Source organism: Chrysochloris asiatica, unplaced genomic scaffold (assembly GCF_000296735.1).
Source record: "Chrysochloris asiatica unplaced genomic scaffold, ChrAsi1.0 scaffold00024, whole genome shotgun sequence".
Lineage (NCBI taxonomy): Eukaryota > Metazoa > Chordata > Mammalia > Afrosoricida > Chrysochloridae > Chrysochloris > Chrysochloris asiatica.
Window position 1 is genome coordinate 14,506,325 of NW_006408542.1, and position 22,174 is coordinate 14,528,498.

Consider the following 22,174-nt stretch of genomic DNA (forward strand, 5'->3'; position numbering starts at 1 on the left):
CATAGTTGTTAAGTACCATTGAGTTGCTTCTGACTTACAGTGACCCTGAATAGGGTTTCCAAGGAACGGAGTTCATGGAAAATGAAATTAAAGGATAATGGAAGTTTTCTATGAACTCTCTGAAGCTTCCTCGTCTATACAGAGATTTATTTCAAGGAAATGGCTCAGGCAGTTGTGGAGGCTAACAAGTCCCAAATATATGGGTCTGTTATCAGATTGAAGGTGTCTCCTGATGCACATGGTTGTAGGGGTTAACAAACCCAAAACTGGTGGGTCAGATGGCAGACTGCTGGTTCAATCCCCAAGAACTAGAGGACGACAAGGTGGATGCAGGATTGTGAAGATGAGCTTTGCCATAACACTTAAATATAGTGGATGTAGGTGACACTCCCTAGGGATTTCCTCTTAAAACTGACTGGCTGCTCATGACAGATCACCCAATGGAGGATGATTACATAGTAACTGCCAAACCACTGAGAATTGACCAAGTAAACACATTACCTTAACTTTGCACACCTGTAGTTAATGTGACACAGTGTTTGAAAAATCAACTTTGCAAAAAATTACTAATTAACAGAAAAAGTTACCAAAACATTTATAAGTGTAAATAGTTTCCCAAATTATAAGCCATATTCACTTGATGTGAGGAGGTGCCAAAATTGCACATTGTTGACACTAACAATGAGAGGAATTAAATTAGGATTTTATTTATTTATTTTTTTAATATTTGCCTTTATAAAAACAGAAACACTCTCTTTTAATATAAGCTAATTCTTCCCTTTTAAACAGACAAATGAAAGCATACAAAATAATCATTAATATATAAAAGAGGATGTGCTTAAGGCAAGAAGTGACTGGCTTACAAGCTTTCAAGACGGAGCCTAGATCCAGAGGATACAGAGGAAGGTAGAATCTCGACTGAGTAGTATCCAATCTGTCTGGGTGGGACTGATGAAAGGAGATGGGGATAGCACTCATGTGGTACAATAGTGAATAATTACTATCAGGACTGACTGTGAGGGTTGGAAATGTAGAAGTAAATGTATTGTAGCAAAAGGAAGGGAGTGGTTGACGTTGCAGGCCAGGAGCAGGGGCCCCTGGGACCATCAAGGGAGAAGAGCAGAGTACAAGACACTACCCAGAGATTGAGGCAGAGATGATGATTTGGAGAGATGAAGCGGCTGGGGACTCTAGACCCAGAGAGGAAGAGGGGCTGTGTGCTGACAACCAGGGGGCAGGCTTGCAGGGTACACCCTCTGGTTGGTTGATGATGCATGGAGGGGATTGTAACCATAGCAATGTAACAATATACGATAGGATGAATGTAAAACTAATGTTCTCCCATGTAAACTATCACATAATTTACAATAAAAGTTTAAAAAAAAAAAGATGTGCTTTAAAAAACTCTAGTTTTTATTTATCCGAAGGTTTTTGAGCATCAAGCCACAATGTAAGTACTAGCTTTCTAACGTTTGTGTAAGAGCCTTTGACAAAAGTATTTCACCTCACCAAATATACTGAGTACCCTCATCTAGATTTCCCTTTTCCAGTCGGAATCTGGAGATATGGAGAAAGTTTCATGCTTAACTCAAAATTTTGATAACCTGGGTCAAGTTTTAGCAGAATCTCTCATCTCAGAGAAGATTTATCCACATGGCCCCTTTCCCCTACCCAAAAGAGGCTTGATTAAACAGACAGCAATCGTACCCAGCAATAAAGCAGCATTTCAAATACAAGAATTAAGAAAATTCTTATAATGTGGCATTTTCTAAAGCACCACTAGGTAAATAGAACCTAGAATTTGATATGTTCTCCGAGTCTGGAGAAGGCAGAACTAAGTGGCAATATATATACAGGCATGTTTTGCTTAATGTCCACGAACAGTCTAAGGTATAGGGTGTTATATGGTTTGGACTTTGAGCACTCTTAAGGCGTGAACAGTAGATAACATTCATTTATTTTCCACTTTCATGTTGCTTAACGACCTTTTGTTTCACTTCCCAATCAATACTTCTCCTTTACCTCTTGCTGCTGTTATCACTAGCATTGATTTTGCTGCATTTAGGAGCCATGATGTACCCTATGATGATATTTTCAAAAGAAAATTAAACACAGAGATAACACTAAAACACTCAGGAGACCCATGATACATGAAACTGAATGCTGACTCATATGTAGCAAAGTATGGACTGTTACATGGTCAACTTTTTATTTGTAAGTACAAAAAGTGCAGTATAATACATACATGACCAGTAACATACTTGTTTATTATGATTACCAAGACGTAAGTATCATAGGTTATACATGCACCTTGCCATTATATGTGTGAGGAGTTCTCGTGGCATAGTGGTTACGAGTTGGACTGCGAACCTCAAGGTCAGCAGTTCAAAACTACCAGCTGCTCCGCGGGAGAAAGATGAGGCTTTCTGCTCCTGTCAAGATTTACAGCCTCGGAAATCCGATGCAGGGTTGCTTTGAGTCGGACTCCATGACACATAACCAAACAACCAATTATATGTGTGCCATGGAGTCCGACACAATTATGTGTGCCATATAATTGAATGTTTGGTTAAAATCACTTTGTATACAAGAAACGTGAGATAACGCATATTGCATGTAGAAACTATAGGGGTTGCTATGTCTGGTTACACCGGCCAAGTCCTTTTCTCTGATTGCAATTTCTCAACTCTATAATAACTTTATGGGGCCACAGACTTATGTTGCACGAATGGACATTATGCGGTGCAGGGCTGTATTATGTCAATGGATCAGAGGCAGGCTGGGGCAGGGACATGAAGCAACTATTAACAGTTCGGTGTTTGAAAGTGAGCTGGCGTATAGGTTCACCGCACTTTTCCAGCAGAGAACGACAAAAGTGCTTCCCTTATGATTTCTGGTCTGAGTTTCACATTTCCCTGTCTATTCCCTTATTTTTCTCCACAGCTCACTGTAGTCTGTTGAGTCGCAATTTGTTCTTGAATCAAAAATTGTTTCTATCATGACCACCAGTCATGATAACTGCTGCATCACACCTTGTCCTCACAGGAGGAAGAAATAAAAACCAGCTCTTGCGGAACAAAGGTTCTCAATCAGGGAAGATTTTCCTGCCTAGGGCCACTTAGAAATGTCCAGAGGCATTTCTGGCAGTCACAACTTGGGGGAGGATATTCCTAATATCTAGTAGGCAACCCCCCAAAACAAAGAATTACCCATTCCAAATTGTCAGTAGTGCCCAGGTTGACAAACCTTGCCATGAAAGGAAAGGGTGGAAGCAGTAGAGAGACAAAGAACAGAGAAAATAAGAATGTTGCAAACAATAAAATGGTTTAAAGTAGGAAAAAGTTTTTATTACTTATTTAAATTTTCATTTTGGCCCATGGGCTGATTTTATTTCAGGCCCCTGGGCAGCTGCCAAATTGTCTGTCTATACTCAACCACAATGCTTTTAAACAGCCAAGTGGTCCTTAGTAACTAAAATCCAAGGGTTATGTGACAAGCATGTTAAATTTGCAATCCAAAAAATGGTATCTCAATAAAGACCATCAAGGTATGTATTTTGCCATTTGATTGGCATACACTAAAAGCAAACAACTACAAAACTATTTTCCCAATGGATGGTAGAACCACGTAACAAATCTCTTCATATAACTGGACCTTAAACCATCAGATATTTTATAGGCATTCTGGGAAATGATAGGAGCTTTATAAGGTGCTTTGTTATGCTTTAAAAATACATTCAGAGTTATCTATAGTTAGAAAAATTCTCAAACAGTAAGAATAAAATACCTAGGATGGGATGGAAAGTATGTCTTCATGATGAAAAATAAATTCCAAAAAGTGTTAGATTAATCTAAGAGGATCCTGCATGTCCCTTTGATTCTATGAGCTTCAAAGTGCTCCCTTCGAATGGTAAAAGACTCCTTTGTCTGGGCCTGAGGGACAGTGTTCCTTTCCTGACTCATCGAGTTTCTGATGGGCTCCGAGAGAGAGGATGTAATTCAAAACAAATCAGGTGCAAAAAGGAACAACCTGACAGGCAGGAACTCTGCTTTTAAAAATCAGAACCAACCTCAGCTCTTATGAATTTTAATAAGATCTACAGTACAGTACAGAACACAGCAACAGCCCAGAGAAACCTCTTTGTGAAACATGCCAACACATAAAGTCAAAATTGCTGAAAACTGACTTATCTCTGTCTTATATCACATGCATGTATCAGCAGAAACCCTGACATATTTTATAGTAAGTTTTCAATTTTTGTAAAACACAAATTGTTCTAAAATACTCCCTACAATCTATACCAGTGGTTTTCACATTTTTGAGTCACAGACCTCTATTAGTGTTGGTGGTGATGTGGATGGTGGTAGAGGCAGCAGCAACAAATAGTAATAATAGAGACTAAGCTTAACTGAGCACTTACTATGTGCCCGGTTAATACATGATAAGTATTATCTGTGAATTAACTGAATTCTCACAACCACTCTACTGAATTGTTGTTAAGTGCCACAGAGTTGATACTGACTCACCATGACGCTATACAGGGTTTCCAAGGAGCGTTTGAACCACTGACCTTGCAATGAGCAGTTCAGTGCTTATCCTCCAGTACCACATCAACACTCCACTCTATTAGATAGCATATTATATGATCCCATTACTGAGAGGCAGAAACGGGTACAAAGATGAAGTAAGTCATCCTGAGTAGCACGGTTAGCAAGCAACAGAGCTAGGATCTAGACAAGACTATCTGGCTCCAGTCCATGCTCTGACCCACCACATGGAATGACTTCTTCCTGCTTTTTTATAGACTTAACTTATTTAGAAATTGTACACTATATATAAATTGTATACTTAATTTATTTAGAAATCATGCACTACTCCATTAGTATGTTATGCATATTAAAAAAAAACCCACCAAACCCACTGTTGTCTAGTTGATTCCAACTCATATAGAAGAGACTGTCACTGCTCCATAAGGAGCTCTGTAGTGTAGTGGTTACAAATCAAGCTGCTAACCTCGAGGTCAGCTGTTCCGCGGGAGAAACATGAGGATTTGCAGCCTTGGAATCTATTAAGTTGAACCGACTTCACAGTACTTAACAACAACAACAACAACAACAACAACATAACTGCTCCACAGGGTTTCTGAGACTGTGAATATTTTCCTAATGGGGCTGCCACATCTTTCTCTCATGTAGTTAGCAGCCCAAACTTACTCACTGCACCACCAGGGCCCCTTTGTATATCATTCATCATATGTAAAACAATGGCTAAATGGATGAGATGAAGGAAATAATGTGCTAACAGTTTCCTCCCACACACACTGTCTTGCTCACCCCACTCTGAGGGCTGCAACCTACAGAGTACATACTCTCTGGCCGGGCTTTCCTGATTTCTCATCCACAGGCCTGCACCTTCCCTGCCAATCCTACATCCTCCCTCTCCCTAGCAGGATCCTGGAACAGACAGGTCAGGGAGAGGTTGGTTTACTCACTGTTCCCCTGCAAACATCCTCTGTATGACCTCTGCTGTGCCTTTCCTCATACCAATCCCTATCTCAACAGAATCCGACGGTGATTTCAGTAAGCCCCCAGGAAGCTCATCCCTGACCTCTCTCTCCCACAGAGATGTGGTCTCTGCCACTTGTTTGGCACACATCCCAAGGTAGCTATCTATTGCCATTTGTTTCTGGTGGGTATGACCTGTTTTCAAAGTAGCTCATAAGCTTCTTGAGGACAGAGAGCACGTTACATATTAGTCGTTCCTTGTATCTTCCATGGCACCTGGCATAGTGCTATGTGCTTAATAACCATTCAGCAAATATTTGCTAAATAAAAGAATAAACAAACATCCTTCACATTTGCTCCACATCACTAAGGCCCAGGTTGAAAGAAGAGGAGGGGATGTGATGAACTCTTCTCTTTGCCTAAGCTCATAGAAACTGTGCTTTGACTCATTATGATTCTACAGGGAAGGGCTTCAGGTAAAACAATCAAACCATTTGCCAATGACTTGGTTCCAACTCGTATCTGTCAGAGTAGATCTGTGCCCCAAAGGTTTCCATAGATTGTGATCCTTCAAAAGATCACCAAGCCTTTCTTCTGAGGCACCTATGGGTAAATTCAAACAACCAACTTTTCAGTTGACTACTGAGTGCTTCATTGCTTGCACCATCCAAGGACACACTAGGCTTTGTATACTCCCCATTGATCCTACAACCTATAATCTGGGCATTTCACTAAATTTATAGTGCTTTTAGGATGCTCAAGGAATGGCATGCTTCCTGATTGGCTTTGTCCATCACTGCCTACTTTGTTGGCACTTCTTTCCAGCTAAAAGTAGTCCCAAGTATACACTTGGCATTCTGCTTACTGATGTCTTGAAAGCACTTAACTATATAATTTACCTTTTCATTTTATTTATCCTAATAAATTATAGTAAAATGTATTATAATGCATTTACTCCTGCCCATCTCTGGCCTGCTAGTATATGAGCCGCATGAGAGCATGAACCTCTTTGTGTTTTGTTCTCTGGTGTATTCCAAACACCTGGAACAGCGCTGGGCTTGTGCTTGGCGTTCAGGCAGCAGTTGTGGAAAAATGAGTAGACAACAGCATTGATTTCCTTTTTACTCCACACCCTGAAAGGAAGACCTGGTGGCACAAGGCTCAAGCATTCTGTTGAAAGGTTCGAAGATTGAACCCACTCAGCAGCTCCGTGGAAGAAAGGTCAATCTGCTCCCATAAAGATTTTAAAAAGAAAAAAAAAAAAAATCCTGTTGCCACTGTTCTGATTTGGACTCAGCAACCCTACAGGAAAGGGCAGAAATGCCCCATAGGGTTTCCAAGGCTGTAAATAGTAACAAAAACAGAGTGTCACAAAAAAGCAGCTGGTGGGTTTAAACCACCAACCTAAAAGCTAGCAGCTGCGAGCCAAAGAGCAGCTGCTGAGTTCGAACTGCTAACTTTTAGAGACAAACCATCATGCCACCAGGCCTGCTTTCCATAAAGATTGTTGTTATGAAGCGCCATTGAGTTGGTTCCACTCATAGTGACCCTGTATAGGGTTTTCAAGGAGTGGCTAGTGAGGTTGAACCACCAACCTCGCGGTTCAAACTGAACTTTGCAGTCCAGCACATTAGCCCATAGTGTCACACCAGGACTCCGTAAAGGTTACATAGAAAACTCTATGGGGAAGTTCTACTGTCCTGTTGGGTCACTGTTGTTGTCAAGTGCCATGGAGTAGTAGCAACTCTGTACTTGGTTTCTGAGGAGTGACTGATAAGCGCAGACCACAGACCTTGTGGGTGAAATCAACATTGGGTCACTAAGTCAAAAATCACCTAGACGGCGCCTAACAACCACCACCACACCTTGAAGGCCCCAGAGTCACCCTTTCCTGAGAACATGCTTTCCCTCATCCAGAGAAGCAGTATAGTGTACTGCTGTACCAGCTCAAAAGGCAGAAAAGGTTGGATTCATCTCCTATTTTTACCATTTACTCATGAATACCTTCTAGCAGTTCTCACAACTTCTCTAACGCTGTTTTCTAATCAGTAAAATGGCAATAATATCTATCTTCTAGACCAGGGATGGGGAACATCCGGTCCGCAACCCTTTAAAGGCCCACGAAATCATTCAAGGCAACCACAGTTTCAGCCATCATTGTTGTCATTAAGAGCTGTCCAGTTGGTTCCAACTCATAGCGACCCTGTATAGGGTTTCCAAGGAGCAGCTGATGGGTTTGAACTGCCGACCTTGTGGTTCACAGTCTAGTGCTGATTGTTGTTATTGTTGTGAAGTGCCGTCGAGTTGATTCGGACCCATAGCAACCCTGTATAGGGTTTCCGAGGAGCTTGAACTGCCGACCTTGCAGTTCAAATGGCTTTGCAGTCCGCCACATTAACCCACAGCACCACACCAGGACATCCTGTGGCAAATATGGTGGTGCCAAATATGGTGGTGCAGGCTAATTTTTAAGTTGATAATTCTGTATGACCGCGAATGATGTTATACTTGTTGGCAGAAAAAAGGTTCCCTATCCCTGTTCTAGAGCTTTGTAGGCACTCAATGATTCCCAGAACTATTTTCTTTCCTCTGATCCCCAACAGTAACAAACGCCTCGGAACACAAGAGCTGACAAAGAAGCTCTCAGTTCCATCTAGCCCTGACGGATGGGCTGTGTCTGGAGCACTGTACCAAACCAGCAGGACCCTGCCTGGTAAACAATGACACTGCCCTGCATTAGGGGCTCTGAAAGCTGGCAGTGAGAAGCTGTCTCCAACACTCAGTTAAGACTCCCTAAGTAATACAGACCAAATAAAAGCTTTAGGATGTTTATAAGGAAGGGATTAATTCATCTTCAAAAGTAGCATTTTAATTAAAATAGACTTTCCTGGGCCTATATCCAGAAAGGAATATACGACTAAAAGGTAAGATTTAACAAGGTTTAGCCCTTCAATTTTTTTTTCTTCTTCTTTTTTAAAGAGCCCAATGCTTCCCAATTCTTTCCACGTCAAGGCACACATAGAAAATAATCTTTCTTTGGCACTGTGAGATAAAACACCCGGGCTGCTCCCAGCTGCAGGTGATGGCCTGAGTCTCCAGCCTCCACCTGGCACCTTCCCCAGCCCCAGGCCCTCCAGGACTCTGAGAGCTGAAGGAATCAATACCTACTCTTGACATAACTACAGATATGCCACCTGAGAAGGTCTTAATCCTTCTTGGACTAGAAACCTTCCTAGCAACTTCTCCTTTCCCACTAACACAAGTCCTCAGGAAGAAAGAGGGAATGTGGTCACTAATGACAACAGGGAGTATTTTCTTTAAATGATGCCTCACACCAGAAAAAGCACACTGACCTGTAGTCAATTTATAATTTACAACATCGGCATAACTTCATGCTTTTGTTTTTGATTCTGAGATTACATTTTCTAAAGTTTTACTAAAAGTAATACAGAAATGGCTACAAGCACACATTGACAGAGAATTTCCAAAGGTTGAAGCCGGATTCAGAAGAGGATGTGGAACAAGGGATATCACTGCTGATGTCCGATGGATCTTGGCTGAAAGCAGAGAATATCAGAAAGATGTTTACCTGTGCTTTATTGACTATGCAAAGGCTTTCAATTATGTGGATCATGACAAGCTATGGACAACATTGTGAAGTAGGAGTATTCTGTAGCACTTAATTGTGCTCATGAGGAATCTGTACCTGGACCAAGAGACAGCTGTTTGAACAGAACATGGGAACACTGAATGGTTTAAAATTTATAAAGGTGTGTGACAAGGTTGTATTCTTTCACCATACTCATTCAACCTGTATGCTGATCAAATAATCTGAGAAGCTGGGTTCTATGAAGAACAATGTGTCATCAGGATTGGAAGAAGTCTTATTAACAAACAGTGATATACAGATGCTACAACCTTGCTTGCTGAAAGTGAAGAACAATTAAAATATTTACTGAAGAAGATCAAAGAGCACAGCCTTTGCTATGGATTGCATCTCAATGTAAAGAAAATAAAACTCCTCACCACTGGACCAATAAACAACATTCTTATCAATGGAGAAAAGATTGAAGTTGTCAAGGATTTCATTCTTCTTGGATCAACTATCAACACTCATGAAAGCAGCAGTCAAGAAATCAAATGACGTATTGCATTGGGCAAATCTGCTGCACAAGACCTTTTTAAATTGTTGAAGAACAAAGATGTCAGCTTGAAGACTAAGGTACACTTGTCCCAAGCCATGGTATTTTCAATAGCTTCATATGCATGTGAAAGCTGGACAGTGAATAAGGAAGACCATAGAAGAATTGATGCTTTTGAGTTATGGTGTTGGAGGATAATATTGAAAGTGCCATGGGCTGCCAAAAGAACCAACAGATCTGTGTTAGAAGAAGTGCAGCTAGAGTGCTCCTTAGAGGCCAGGAAGGCCAAACTTTGTCTCTCATACTTTGGACATATTGTCAGGAGGGACCAGTCGCTGGAGAAGGATATCATGTTTGGTAAGGTGGATAGTCAGAGGAAAACACAGTGAGATGGACTGACAAAGTGGCAGCATCAATGGGCTCAAGCGTGGCAATTACAGTGAGGTTGTCCCCAGATTGGGCAGTGTTTCATTTTGCTGTGCATAAAGTCACTATGAGTTGGTACCAACTCGATGGCACCTAACAACAACAATAACATGCATAAACTAAATAACAATGGTGACAGGCCAACATTTTAGGTCACCAAATAGAATCTATCAAGAAATGTACCACTTCTAGAAAACTTGAGCATTATACTGCATGTTTCAAAACTTTGTACTTTGAAGAAATATGAAAAAGATAATAAAACTATAAAAGTATAAGCTGTAGTCTTACACAAAGGAGCTCTAATAGCGTAGTGGTTACCAGTAGGGCTGCTAAACGCAAGGTTAGCAGTTCAAAACTACCAGCTACTCCATGGGAGAAAGATGAGGCTTTCTGCTCCTGTAAAGATTTATAGCCTCAGAAACTGTACAGGATCGCTATGAGTCGGAACCAACTTCACCAACCACAAAGTCTTATATGGCTCTTATCTATATATATATTTAATGATAAATTTTGATACATTAGTAAAAAATGTATCTTCCCTATAAACATTTATTTCCTAAAGAGTTAAGAAACTCCAGTAAAGCTTATACTTAAGGCTACCTTTCTTGCTGACTTCCTATATTTGCTTCTACTGTTACTGCAGCAGAAACGGAAAGACAGTTGAGTCCTGCTTCTGGCACCGCTATTGTTCCACACACAACTAGCCAAACTGCCTTTCTTTCTTTCCTGGTTTTTGGCTTTTCTTCCCTACAACGGGAATACTCAGCTCATGCTGTCTCTTCCAGCCCCGTACCTTTGTTCTCATCTGCATCGAGATCTAGACTCCAGCCCCAGTATCAGAGGCCCACTCCAGATACTCTAAAGCGAAAATGGCTCCGTTTCATAGTTTTGATTTATGCCTGATGCCCTATCCAGCTGTTTTATCTTTTGCCTGGCTCTATTTCTGTTACTTATGTGCTTCTGGTCCCTGAGGGCTCACTTGACTCTCAAGGCAGCTAATGCACAAACCCACCCCTCACCCCCACAAGAGCCTTAAGGGCAAACTTCTTGTGTTTTCACCAGAACCTCCAATAGGCCTGAATGAGGGTGAGCATGCCACAGAGTTCAATGAATTGAATTCAATCCCTACCACTTTTTCGTGGTCCCATCAGCCCCAACCCTGAGATCTACAATTCCTATGATTGCTCAAGTTTGGAGGTTTTTATCAAATCCTCAACAATAACAGGAAGTACAGACATTGTAGGCTTGGTCTACAGCCTAGGTCTGGAGGTAAGATTGTATATTTCAAAAACTGTTGTTTTTGTGGGCCACTGGGTGACACTATAGGATAGAGTCCAACTACCCCGTAGGATTTCTGTAATCTTTACAAAAGCAAACTGCCACATCTTTCTCCCAAAGAGTGGGTGATGGGTTGGATCGAACTGCTGACCTTTTGGTTTACAGCTGAGTGCTCAATTGTTGTGCTAGCAGGGCTCCTGATTTCATAATTAAACACACACACACACACACACAAAAAAAACAAACAAACCATACTGCCATTGAGTTGATTCCGACTCGTAGCGATTTCAAAGTCAGGAGTAGAAGACTCAAGGAAATTCCGAGAGAGAGATAGAGATTAGTATTTGTTGTCAAGTGCCGTCGAGTCGATTCTGACCCATAGCGACCCGGTATAGGGTTTCCAAAGAGCAGCTAGTGAGCTTGAACCGCCGACCCTGCAGTTCAAACAGGTTTGCAGTCTGGTGCATTAACCCACAGCGCCACAGATTAGTATAGGGAAGGAGAAAATAGTAAGTGTTTTAAAGCTGTGGCTTTTCTAGACTTCACCGACTTCCTCTGCCTTCTTCTAGCAACTGAAGCACTTAGTTTTCAGTGTTGTGGTATCATATCAAATTAGATTTAAAGAGACCAACTGAGTGACAAGGGATAAAAAACTGAGATGAGATGGATTTTTGGTTTGGTTTCCTTAGGCTCAAGAGTTGGTATTCACATCAAGCATCAGAGAAGCAGCATGTTTTCAAGGGGAAAAAAAAAGGAGCACAGACTTCACAAACTACCTTATCACCACCACTTACTAATATATGAGTCACCCTCTCAGAGTTACTTCAATTTCCTCATTAAAACAAAAAACAGGGAAATGTGAGGAGAAACTAACACCTACCTTGCAGGGTTGCTGACACTACCCATGAAATCACAGATATAATTAATAAAAGGAAATGCTCAACAAATAATAATTTTTCTTTTAAACCCTGTACAGGGTCGCTATGGGTCGGAACCGACTCGACGGCACTTAACAACAACAACAACATAGCAAGGTGTGGTGGCACTGTGGCATAAAGTACTGGACCACTAGGTTGGTTTGAACCACAAGGTTGGTGGTTCAAACTCACCAGCCAGTCCTTGGAAACCCTATACAGGGTCATTATGAGTTTGGATAGACTCAATGACACTTAACAACAACTTAACATAGCAAGGTTGGTTTGAACTGCAAGGTCAGCAGTTCAAACTCACCAGCCACCTCTACCCAAGGTTTCTGAGGAACAGTTGGTGAGTTTGAAATGACTTGACGTAACTTAACAGCAACAACATAGCAAGCTTTCAGTACTTCAATTAGGCTACATGAAGTCCATTTTCATGTCAAACCAAGTATGAAGCACTGATGCTTGGCTCCACAGGCAGAAAAGTGGAATCTTTTTGACTCACATTCTCAGAGCACACAAACCAAATTAGTGGAATATGGGGGAAAGGGAACTGAGAGAATTAAACTAAGTATGCACCAGGTTCTGTTGGTAAAAACTCCAAATTTTAAAGGCAAGATGTAGATTATGTTTATACCTGCAAAGGGATGTGTGGAACTGTGGTGATTATTTAGATTAAATAAAAAACAAAATTAAACAAACATTTACCTACAATATTCAGAAAAATGCAAGGCAGGTTTTCTGCCTTAATGTACTTCAACTATATAATAAAATAATAAAATAGCGTAGCCATACAAAAGAGGTATAACAAAACAAAACAAAAAACATGCAGGGATTATCTTTTAGATTTCTATATCATCAGAAACATAATCCAAATAGACAGGAAATGAAAAACTCAAAACTTTTACTTCAGAATCTTTCCTCCTGATAGTTGCCCAAACTCTTCCTCAACACCAGAGAACTTTCTGAACTCCAATACGCTTTCCCTGGAGTAAATGCTAAGTCCCCAACACAGAGAGTTTTGGCCACAACACAGACAGACGGTTAATTCTACTTAAAAGACAGAGTATCCGAGCCAGTGCTGTTCTCCAATGAGGTAATGTCCATGGCTCTTATCTAGCCTTGATTGAGATTTAATGTCATTTACCACTGGCTTTTATGAACCTGCTGCATAATCTCACCTTTTCTAATGCATGCAACTTTCATCCATGTCAACATTGCAATTACCAACCTCTGGTTTTTAAACTGATTAAGACATAAATCCCAAATGTTCTTTCTTTCTTTATTTCTTTTTTCCTTGCATGTCCTATAATTTGAGGCTTTCTTACATAGTCCCAGAAATTTCAGAGATCAGCATATTTCTTATTTTTTAAGGTACGCTATAGAAATACTGTGGGGTTTTGATATGTTTATGTACACATTTTTCAAAGAAGTCAAAATGTATAATTCAAGAATATGTTCTGTGAAAGAATTTGTTTTCTGATTACAAAATGACTTCCTGCTTTTGAAAAAATAACAACTTTATATTTACTTAGCTGGCTCTCAAGGCCCCATGGAGATCATCATTCCACTCAATCGCTGAGATCTCTTTTCCAGGTGCAGACCTTTCCCTGATTTCAAAGGTAACTTTATGTGAAGGAGGAATCTATAAACTGTAGGGAGGAGAGAAAAAGGCCCTCCCCAACTTAACCCCTGTGTTTTCCCCATAAAGAACACCAGGGGGAAACACAAGTATTACAACACAGAACAAAATAAGACTTTCACGTGCCTTTAACTTCCTTTTTTCAACCAGGGTAGCTAAAGGCAGTAATCCGGTTGACACATACAAACAATACAAAGCGCCCTCCATTGTTTTGTTTTTCAATAAGCCCTTCATCTCCACAACACTTAAGGATCAAGAGAATCAACCATTCCAGTCACAACCATCCTGGAATTAAAGGATTTTGACCTTTTCATATGTGTTGTCGCATTTGTGAAAATCAAAGGCAGCCCAGAGCTAGATCAGAATGGTGAAACACCAGCCATGCCTTCTAATGGTGTGGTGTGTGTGTGCAAAACTAGGCTGGGAGGTCCATGTACAGACCTCATTTTATTTTGCTTCACTCTCTTGCTCTTCATAGATAACTATGTTTCTTACAAATTGAAGATCTGTGGCAAGACCTGTTTCAGCAAGTCGATTGGTGCCATTTTTCCAACAGCAAGTGCTCAGCTTGTGTCTCTGTTGGGTAGTCTCACAAAATACCAACCATTTTCATAATGCTATTACACACTTAATAGACTGCACTATAATGTAAACATAACTTTTATTTTAAAACAACAACAAAAAAAGCTGCCATCGAGTCCATTCCAATTCACAGTGACCCTATCAATAGGACAGACTAGAACTGCTCCATAGGGTTTCCGAGACCATGTATCTTTACAGGAGCAGACAGTCGCGACTTTCACCTGCAAACAGCTGGTGACTTCGAATGGCTGACTTTGGGGCTAGCAGTCTAGCATTTAACTCATAGTGCCACCATGGCTCTTACAATTTTTTTATGCCTTAGGAAACCAAAAAGAAAACATGTGTGATTTGCTTTATTGCCATATTCGCTTTACTGAAGTGACCCGGAAGTGAACCCACAATATTCTAAGGTATGTCTGTATACTGGTGAAAGAACCACACAAGTAATTTCAACCACAACCCTGCTGACAAAGCTCAGCCCACAACAAATTGTCAGTGAAGAAAATCTGATGGCTGTTGTCCTTCTCACTCAGCTTCATAATCTCAGTTGCTCACACTACGAAAAGCCTGTTCTGCATTACTCATTTGTGTCAGCACTGCCCTTTCAGAGAAGCAGTGGAGTCTGATAGACAGAATCAAGAAAGCTATTTTATTTAACTGAGTAAACAGCGAGCTATCTATCAAGAGTCCATTTTTAAACCAAGATAACCCCTGCTCCTCATTTCATCACAGGCATGTCCACAGTAGGAGACAGGAGCACTTCAGGTTGTATAGACGAGTTTACAGTGAGAAAACCACCTACGACCCAGGAATTTAGAGCATAGACCAAAGATCTCAAAGTTGCAGTCTGGGCCCCTTGGGGCGCTGCTGCACAATCCTTTCAGGAAGTCCACACAATCAAATGATTTGCAAAACAAGTTTCCTCTTTCACTTCCATTCTCTCATGAGTGTACAATGGTGGTTTCCAGAGGCGAAGTGTGTGATGATGTTATCACTGATGACTAACAGAATATGTGTTTTTGAAGTTTTACTACTATAATATTTTCTCAGTTTTTATTTCTAATTAAATATTGATAGACATAACCCAAACAAACAAAAGCTTTTTGGAGTCCTCGACAACTTTTTAGGGTATAAAAATGTCCTGAGATTGGACTGAAAACTGCCAACCTGGAACTCCAGTTCTACCCACACTTGACCGAAGAGCTGCCTTCTTGCCCACTCTGAGCCTTTCTACCTGCTATTTTCCCCTTCTTTCACGTGGCTAGCTGTTTCTGCTTAGATATTACTTTCCCTGGGAAGCTTTCTCTGACTACCACTAGACAGTTCAGGAGCCCCTGCTCTGCATATAGCACACTACACTGAGACTGCCTGTTTTTCTAATCATTTTTGCTCTACTAGTCTTTCGGCTTCTTCAAGGCAAGGTCTGACTATGTTGCTGCTGCGACTGTGCCATGGTGTCGATTCTGACTCACAGTGACCGGGAATACAGTTTTTGAGGCTATAAATCTTTACAGGAGCAGAAAGTCTCATCTTTCTCCCATGAAGCAGCTGGTGGACTTGAACTGCTGACTTTGTGGTCAGCAGCCTAGTGTTATCCTATAGAGCCAATTATAATATAAATTATAATATATATATATTTTAAAAACCAGCAAGCAGACAGATAGATTGTTGTTAAGTGCTGTTGAGTCGGTTCCAACCCATAGAGACCCTGAATAGGGTTTCCGAGGAGCTGCTGGTGAGCTTGAACCACCAACCTCGCCATTCAAACTGACTTTGTAGTCTAGTTCATTAACCCATAGCACCACACTAGTTTGTTAGATAGCATGTACTATGTACCAGGCACTGCTCTAAGCAATTTATATGTAACAATTAATTTAATCTTCATAAAGTCTCTATGAGGTATGCGCTATTATTATCTTCATTTCAAAACGGAAGTGACAGATGTGTTGGTAGTGAGTGCTAGACTCACAGACAGGCAATCAAGACTCCAGGGTCCAGTACCAATAATCAATTTACATATGTCAACAGCATAGACCTCGGGCCGTCTCAACTCTGCTAAAAACTCAGCAACCTGGCCTGAAGATTAAATTCCAACCCAGCCCTGCTCCAGTGTGAGTGACTACAACAGGCAATCTTCTCACCAGTCTCTCCTGTCTGTCACCAGGTTTAGTTTAGCTAGGGTTCAAAAAGGGCAGTTTCAATATGAAGTCTACTATCTCATTGATTTGTTGTACTTTAGACTTTTCTACAAGGAGTATAGAATAAAAATAATAAATAAATGTGTATATGTATTCAAAATAAAAAGTATTTTCTACACTAAATACATGAGATCAAGTTGACAAAAGCAACTCAAAAGATTAGATGGGGAACCTCATGGGGGGCAGTGAGCTCGTGTCAATGAGGGAGGAACAGCTCAGGAAAGGAAGGTGAGAAGGGCTGCACAACTTGAAGAATGTAACCCATGTCACAAAACTATGCATGTGGAAACTGCTGGATTGGTGTATGCTTTGGTGTGTGTATTCTCAACAACTACTAAATAAATAAAATTTAAATAGAAAAAAACAAAGTATCTACTAGAGCCCAGAAAACAATAGGAGAGTTGTTGTTAAGCATTGTCGGATGGGTTCCGACTTATAGCAACCCTATATAGGGTTTCTGAGGAGCAGCCAGTGAGCTTGAATTGAGGACCTTGTGGTTCAAACTGACCTTGCAGTTTTAACATGAACCCACAGCACCATACCAGGACTCCAGTCTGATGTTTACTGCTGGATAAACTCTCCCTAATGTGTGTGAGAGCTTGTTGTACTTTGGGGTTAACCTCTCTTCCAAGGAGTAGCCCAGAATGTTACTCAGGTATACTTGATGGAAAAGATAGAACTTTACGTGGTTCCGAGAGGTTAGAAAGTTCCCTCCCCCACCCCCTCAAATGCATGCTATAGAAAACATAGGGTTTAATGCAAAAGATGATCTGACTGTACTCATGTTTGGGATGAAGAAAGCATACCGATGAAATAACACGATAGTGTTACCAATCTTCAACTGCCAACAGTATATAAAACACCAAAGTTCATTGTTTGGTGATATTGTTTACCTGGAGGAGCGTTCCATGGATATGGTTTTGCCGGAAACACTGGTCAGTGCAGTCAGGGAGTCTGGCCAGCAGAGTTCGAATAGTATTTGGAATTTGGTCTATCATAACAAATGGGACCAAGGCACGAGCTGCCATTTCACGGGATCGGTAGACAGGTGAACAACCACACCTGGGAAGAAACAAAAGCACAGGACTACTCAATACCCATCTCTACCCATGGGTCTTCGTATACCTAGTTCTGCTGCTTATTTCAAATGATGCTCATCGTACTTCTGTTAGTTGTACTGGGAACTTGACTTTTGTCATAAACATCATTAATATCTATAATTCTATAACAGAGTTAAGTACTGAAAGATTTTACACATAAGATAATAAATGGGTAGCAGCAAAAATGACTTACTCCTCAATAATCAAACAACTATTTATTGGGCAATTATAAAAACCAAAGAGGCCATGCAGACCAACCCGGAGTGGCTAGAGGAACAGAAGATACTTCTTGAAAGAAAGACCAGCATAAAAAAAACAAAAACAAACAGCAGACTGTTTGGCTATTACAAGAACAAACAAGCTGTTTGCCTGGGAGCCATCAAGTCCCTTCAGGACAACCCCCTGCTAGGTCTGTAACTCACAGGGAACACATGAGCAGGCTTGTAAGCTTGCTGGTGGATCACATTGGTCTACTTGTGAGTGATAGTTGGGGAAAGGTAATAATGAAGGCATGGGCTGAGTTCCACCACGTTTCACAGACTCCTGTTAAACTTTAGATGAAAGAGAGAAGAGAAGGGCTGGCTGGTCCGAAGTTTGGAAAGACTTGGGAACTCCTGAGCTCATGGACCTAGCCACTGGGGGCTACAGCTGAGAGTGGAAAGCTTCCAGCTAATATTAAGTGGGGGAAGGCATGCAAAAACACCCAAACTTGCAGATTGTACCCATTTGAACTAGCTTGGATAGTCTGATGATCAGAACTTGATGATCAACACTTGAAAAGTGGAAGATACAGAAAGCAAGTGTAAATTGCTACAGTTTGATGAACTTGACCTTTACTTATGGATATGCTGTTGTTAAGTACCATCGAGTTAGTTCCAACCCATAGCAACCCTATATAGGGTTTCTGAGGAGCAGCTGGTGAGCTTGAACCGCCAACCTTGCAGTTCAAACAGCTTTGCAGTCTGGCGCTAAAAATACCAACCGAGAGGGAAGGAGTGAGTGTTCACATCAAGGATCAAGCCTATACCCTCACTACACAGGGTTGATAGGGGTGGGCAGCTTAAGACATTGGCTACCTAAAATGGGGGTGCTACAAAATCACTGGCTTGCAAATTTTCAAGTGGGAGTTTGGTTTCAGAGTGTGTGTGGGAAGGTAGAATCCCCACTGAATAGTTTTCATCTTGTCTGTATGGGTCTGGTGAAAGGAGAAGGGGATAGGTTATTTTTTATTCAATAGTGAGTAACTGTTATCATGACTAATTGGATAGTCACAACTGTAAAGGCAGAAGTTGTGTAACAAAAAGGGGAGGAATAGTTAATCTTGCATTCGAGGAACAGAAGATCCTAGGACAATAAAGAGAGAAGAGCAGGAATGTAACATGGGATCATAACCAGAGAAGCAGAGATAGAGGAACAGTCGATGGCATGGACAGATTGAGAAGCTGAAAACTCATGGAAAGAGAAAGGCCGTGTGCTGGCGGGTAGGAGGCTGGCTTGCAAAATGTGTCCTTTGGTTGTTTAAACGATTATATATTCCTACGTGTTTTTGTGTACATCAAGAGATAAAGGCGAGCAAGAAAGGCAAATACTGTTGGCCGATGGTGCATGGAGGGGATTGCAATCATTGCAATGAAGCAAAATGTGATTGGTTGAGAGCAAAACCAATTTTTTGCAATGGTTGTGTGCAAAACCAATTTTGCACAAATATCACCTATTTCACAATTTGTTGTTTAGTGCCATCCAGTTGGTTCTGACCCACAGCAACCATGTACTGGGTTTCCGAGGAGTGGCTGGTGAGCTTGAGCCACCAATCTTGTGGTTCAAACCGATCTTGCAGTCCAGTGCATTAACCCACAGTGCCACACCAGGACTCCAATAATTCATAATGAAAGCTTTAAGAAACAAAATATAAATAAAACCCAAAGCATCCCTGGTGGTGATGCAGTTAAAGTGCTTAGCAGCTAACCAAAAGGTCCGTTGTTGGAACCCACCAGGCGTTCCAAGGGAGAAAGCTGTGGCAGTCTGCTTCCATACAGATTTACTTGGAAACCCTATGCAGCAGTTCTTTTCAGCCCTAGAGGGTTGCTATCAGTCAAAACTGGGCTATAATAATCAAAAGCATCTTTGCATCATGAAAAATACAGCAGTTGCTGCTCTCTTTGAGGAGCTTATACCCTGACTGACAAGATGGAAGTACATTTGAAAAGATGGCCAAAGGCACAAGAGTATGCAAAAAATTATAAGTGATCTTGACATTATGGCTATAGGAAGTCAGAGAAAATTAGACTATGGCCAAGTAAAATCAGGAAGCTATTTTAACCAAGGATGGCACTATAACACAAGTGTGGAAATACTCAAGGTATGTTTGTGAGGAAATATGAAGATATGTCTGGTTGAAGTAAAGGTTCATGAACAACAGTGGAAATTAAATGGGTCAGGCTAGACTGGGTAATGCCACACATGGAAGACTACATGATGTGAACTCTTTGTTAAGAATGAGTCAGTGAATCCTTGACTCTGGGATGACTCACATCCAAAGAACTTGAAAAAGAGCCAGTTCTTAACTACAAGAAAATCATGGACAAGTGATATTTTGAGATTCGACAGAGGTCACTAGAAAGGAAGGTTGTCCAAGGACCTCCTGACTTTGTAAACACTCAGAATCTGAGAGTCCATAACCATTTTGTTGAAACTGTGCACTTGAATGCCTTTACAAATACAGGTTTCCCCCACTATCTGAAAAGACAGCATTCTTATGAAACCTTTCATAAGCCAAAATGGTGTAAAACAAAGAAGTTACTGCCATTAAGTTATAAGTAGCCCACAAATAAAACCTAAAATAGCACTAATAGAGGGTGCTCACGACCACACTCAAAGCTATGGGGACTTGAGGTGGAGATGCTGAATATGGTTCACAGGGAAGAGATGCTTGAGGTGTGCATGGCCTCTTCAATGGCTGGATGCAAAACAAATGCTGAATGCTAGTTTTGCTGTTTGCCTCTTTTTTTTTCTATAAAAAGTAAAAATAGCCTTTGGATTTCTTTCAGCTACTGAAAACAGGTACTAATATAGGTCTTTCATAAAAGCAAATAGTGTAAAGTGAACTACTGAAAAGCAGGGACAATTGCATAGGATTATTTAAGAAGAAAATCCATTATCTGCTGCACAAAATCTTTTTAAAGTGTTGAAGAGCAAAGATGTCAGCTTGAGGACTAAGGTATGCCTGATCCAAGCCATGGAACTTTCAATAACCTCATATGCATACAAAAGCTGGACAATGAATACGGAAGACTGTAGAAGAATTGATGCTTTTGAGTTATGATGTTTTGCCATGGGCTGCCAAAAGAACCAACACATCTGTATTTGGAAGAAGTATAGCCAGAGTGCTCCTTGGAGGCCAGGATGGCCAAACTTCATCTCTCATACTTCAGACATATTGTCAGGAAGGACCAGTCGCTGGAGAAAGATATCATGTTTGGTAAAGTGGGTCAGAGAAAAAGAGGAAGACCCCCCCAGCAGGATGGATTGGCAAAGTGGCAGCATCAATGGGCTCAAGTGTGGCAACAAAAGTGAGGTTGGGCCAAAATTGGGCTGTGTTTTGTTCTGCATAGGGTTCCTATGAGTCGGTACTGACTTGATGGCACCTAACAACAATAAGAAGCAAGCAACTTCGCTATGGAATCTTGGTGTGACACTGTGGGTTAATGCGCTGATCTGCAAAGTAGGTCTGAACCGCAGTGTCGGAGGTTCAAGTTCATTAGCTGCTCCTTGGAAACCCTATACAGGGTCGCTATGGGTCGGAACTGATTCAACAACACTTAAAATGATTTATATAAGTTCTTCACTATAGTTCTCAAGACTGTATGACCTTTGACTCAATTTTTAAAAATAGCACAACATACAAAGATGGGAAAGATCACAGAATGGCAGACTCTGATGAGGAAAGAGAGTAATAACAAAGGAGCCCTTGACTTTCCCCAAAAATTCAGGGATGTTCAAAAGCTCTTGGTATTTAGGGTATGAGAGAATTTCTGGTAAGATCTGGACCATAACAACCATGTGGCCATGTAGTTTGTAGAAGGACAAAGCCCAATGACTGAAATATTTCTAATACTGCAGTGGTCTCACAACATTTATCTCAATACGAGAATAAAAATACATATATAATTTTTGTACAAATGTAATGACCAAGCAGAACTTCATTATGGGGCTAAAGAGGAAACAGGGAAAGAGGAGAAAAGCGACGCAGGACAAATAAAAACACTGTGCCCTTTTTTTCTCCTAAGAAGGCAGGTCCATTAGGACTTCAGTTCAGGATGTCAAAGAGCTAGGCTTATAACACTCTATGAGAAGGCACTGAGGGTTAAGGCTACAGTAAATAGCTA

At 40.9% G+C, this 22,174-nt stretch overlaps 1 protein-coding gene across 1 annotated transcript in view; it reads right to left on the reverse strand.

Moving 5' to 3' along the window:
- THADA (thyroid adenoma associated) overlaps positions 1-22,174 on the reverse strand; it is a 576,653-nt gene that overhangs the window by 238,102 nt on the left and 316,377 nt on the right. Inside the window, exon 28 of the mRNA XM_006839404.1 lies at positions 17,583-17,751. Coding sequence (XP_006839467.1) covers positions 17,583-17,751 — 169 coding nt within the window. The remainder of the gene's footprint in view (positions 1-17,582; positions 17,752-22,174) is intronic.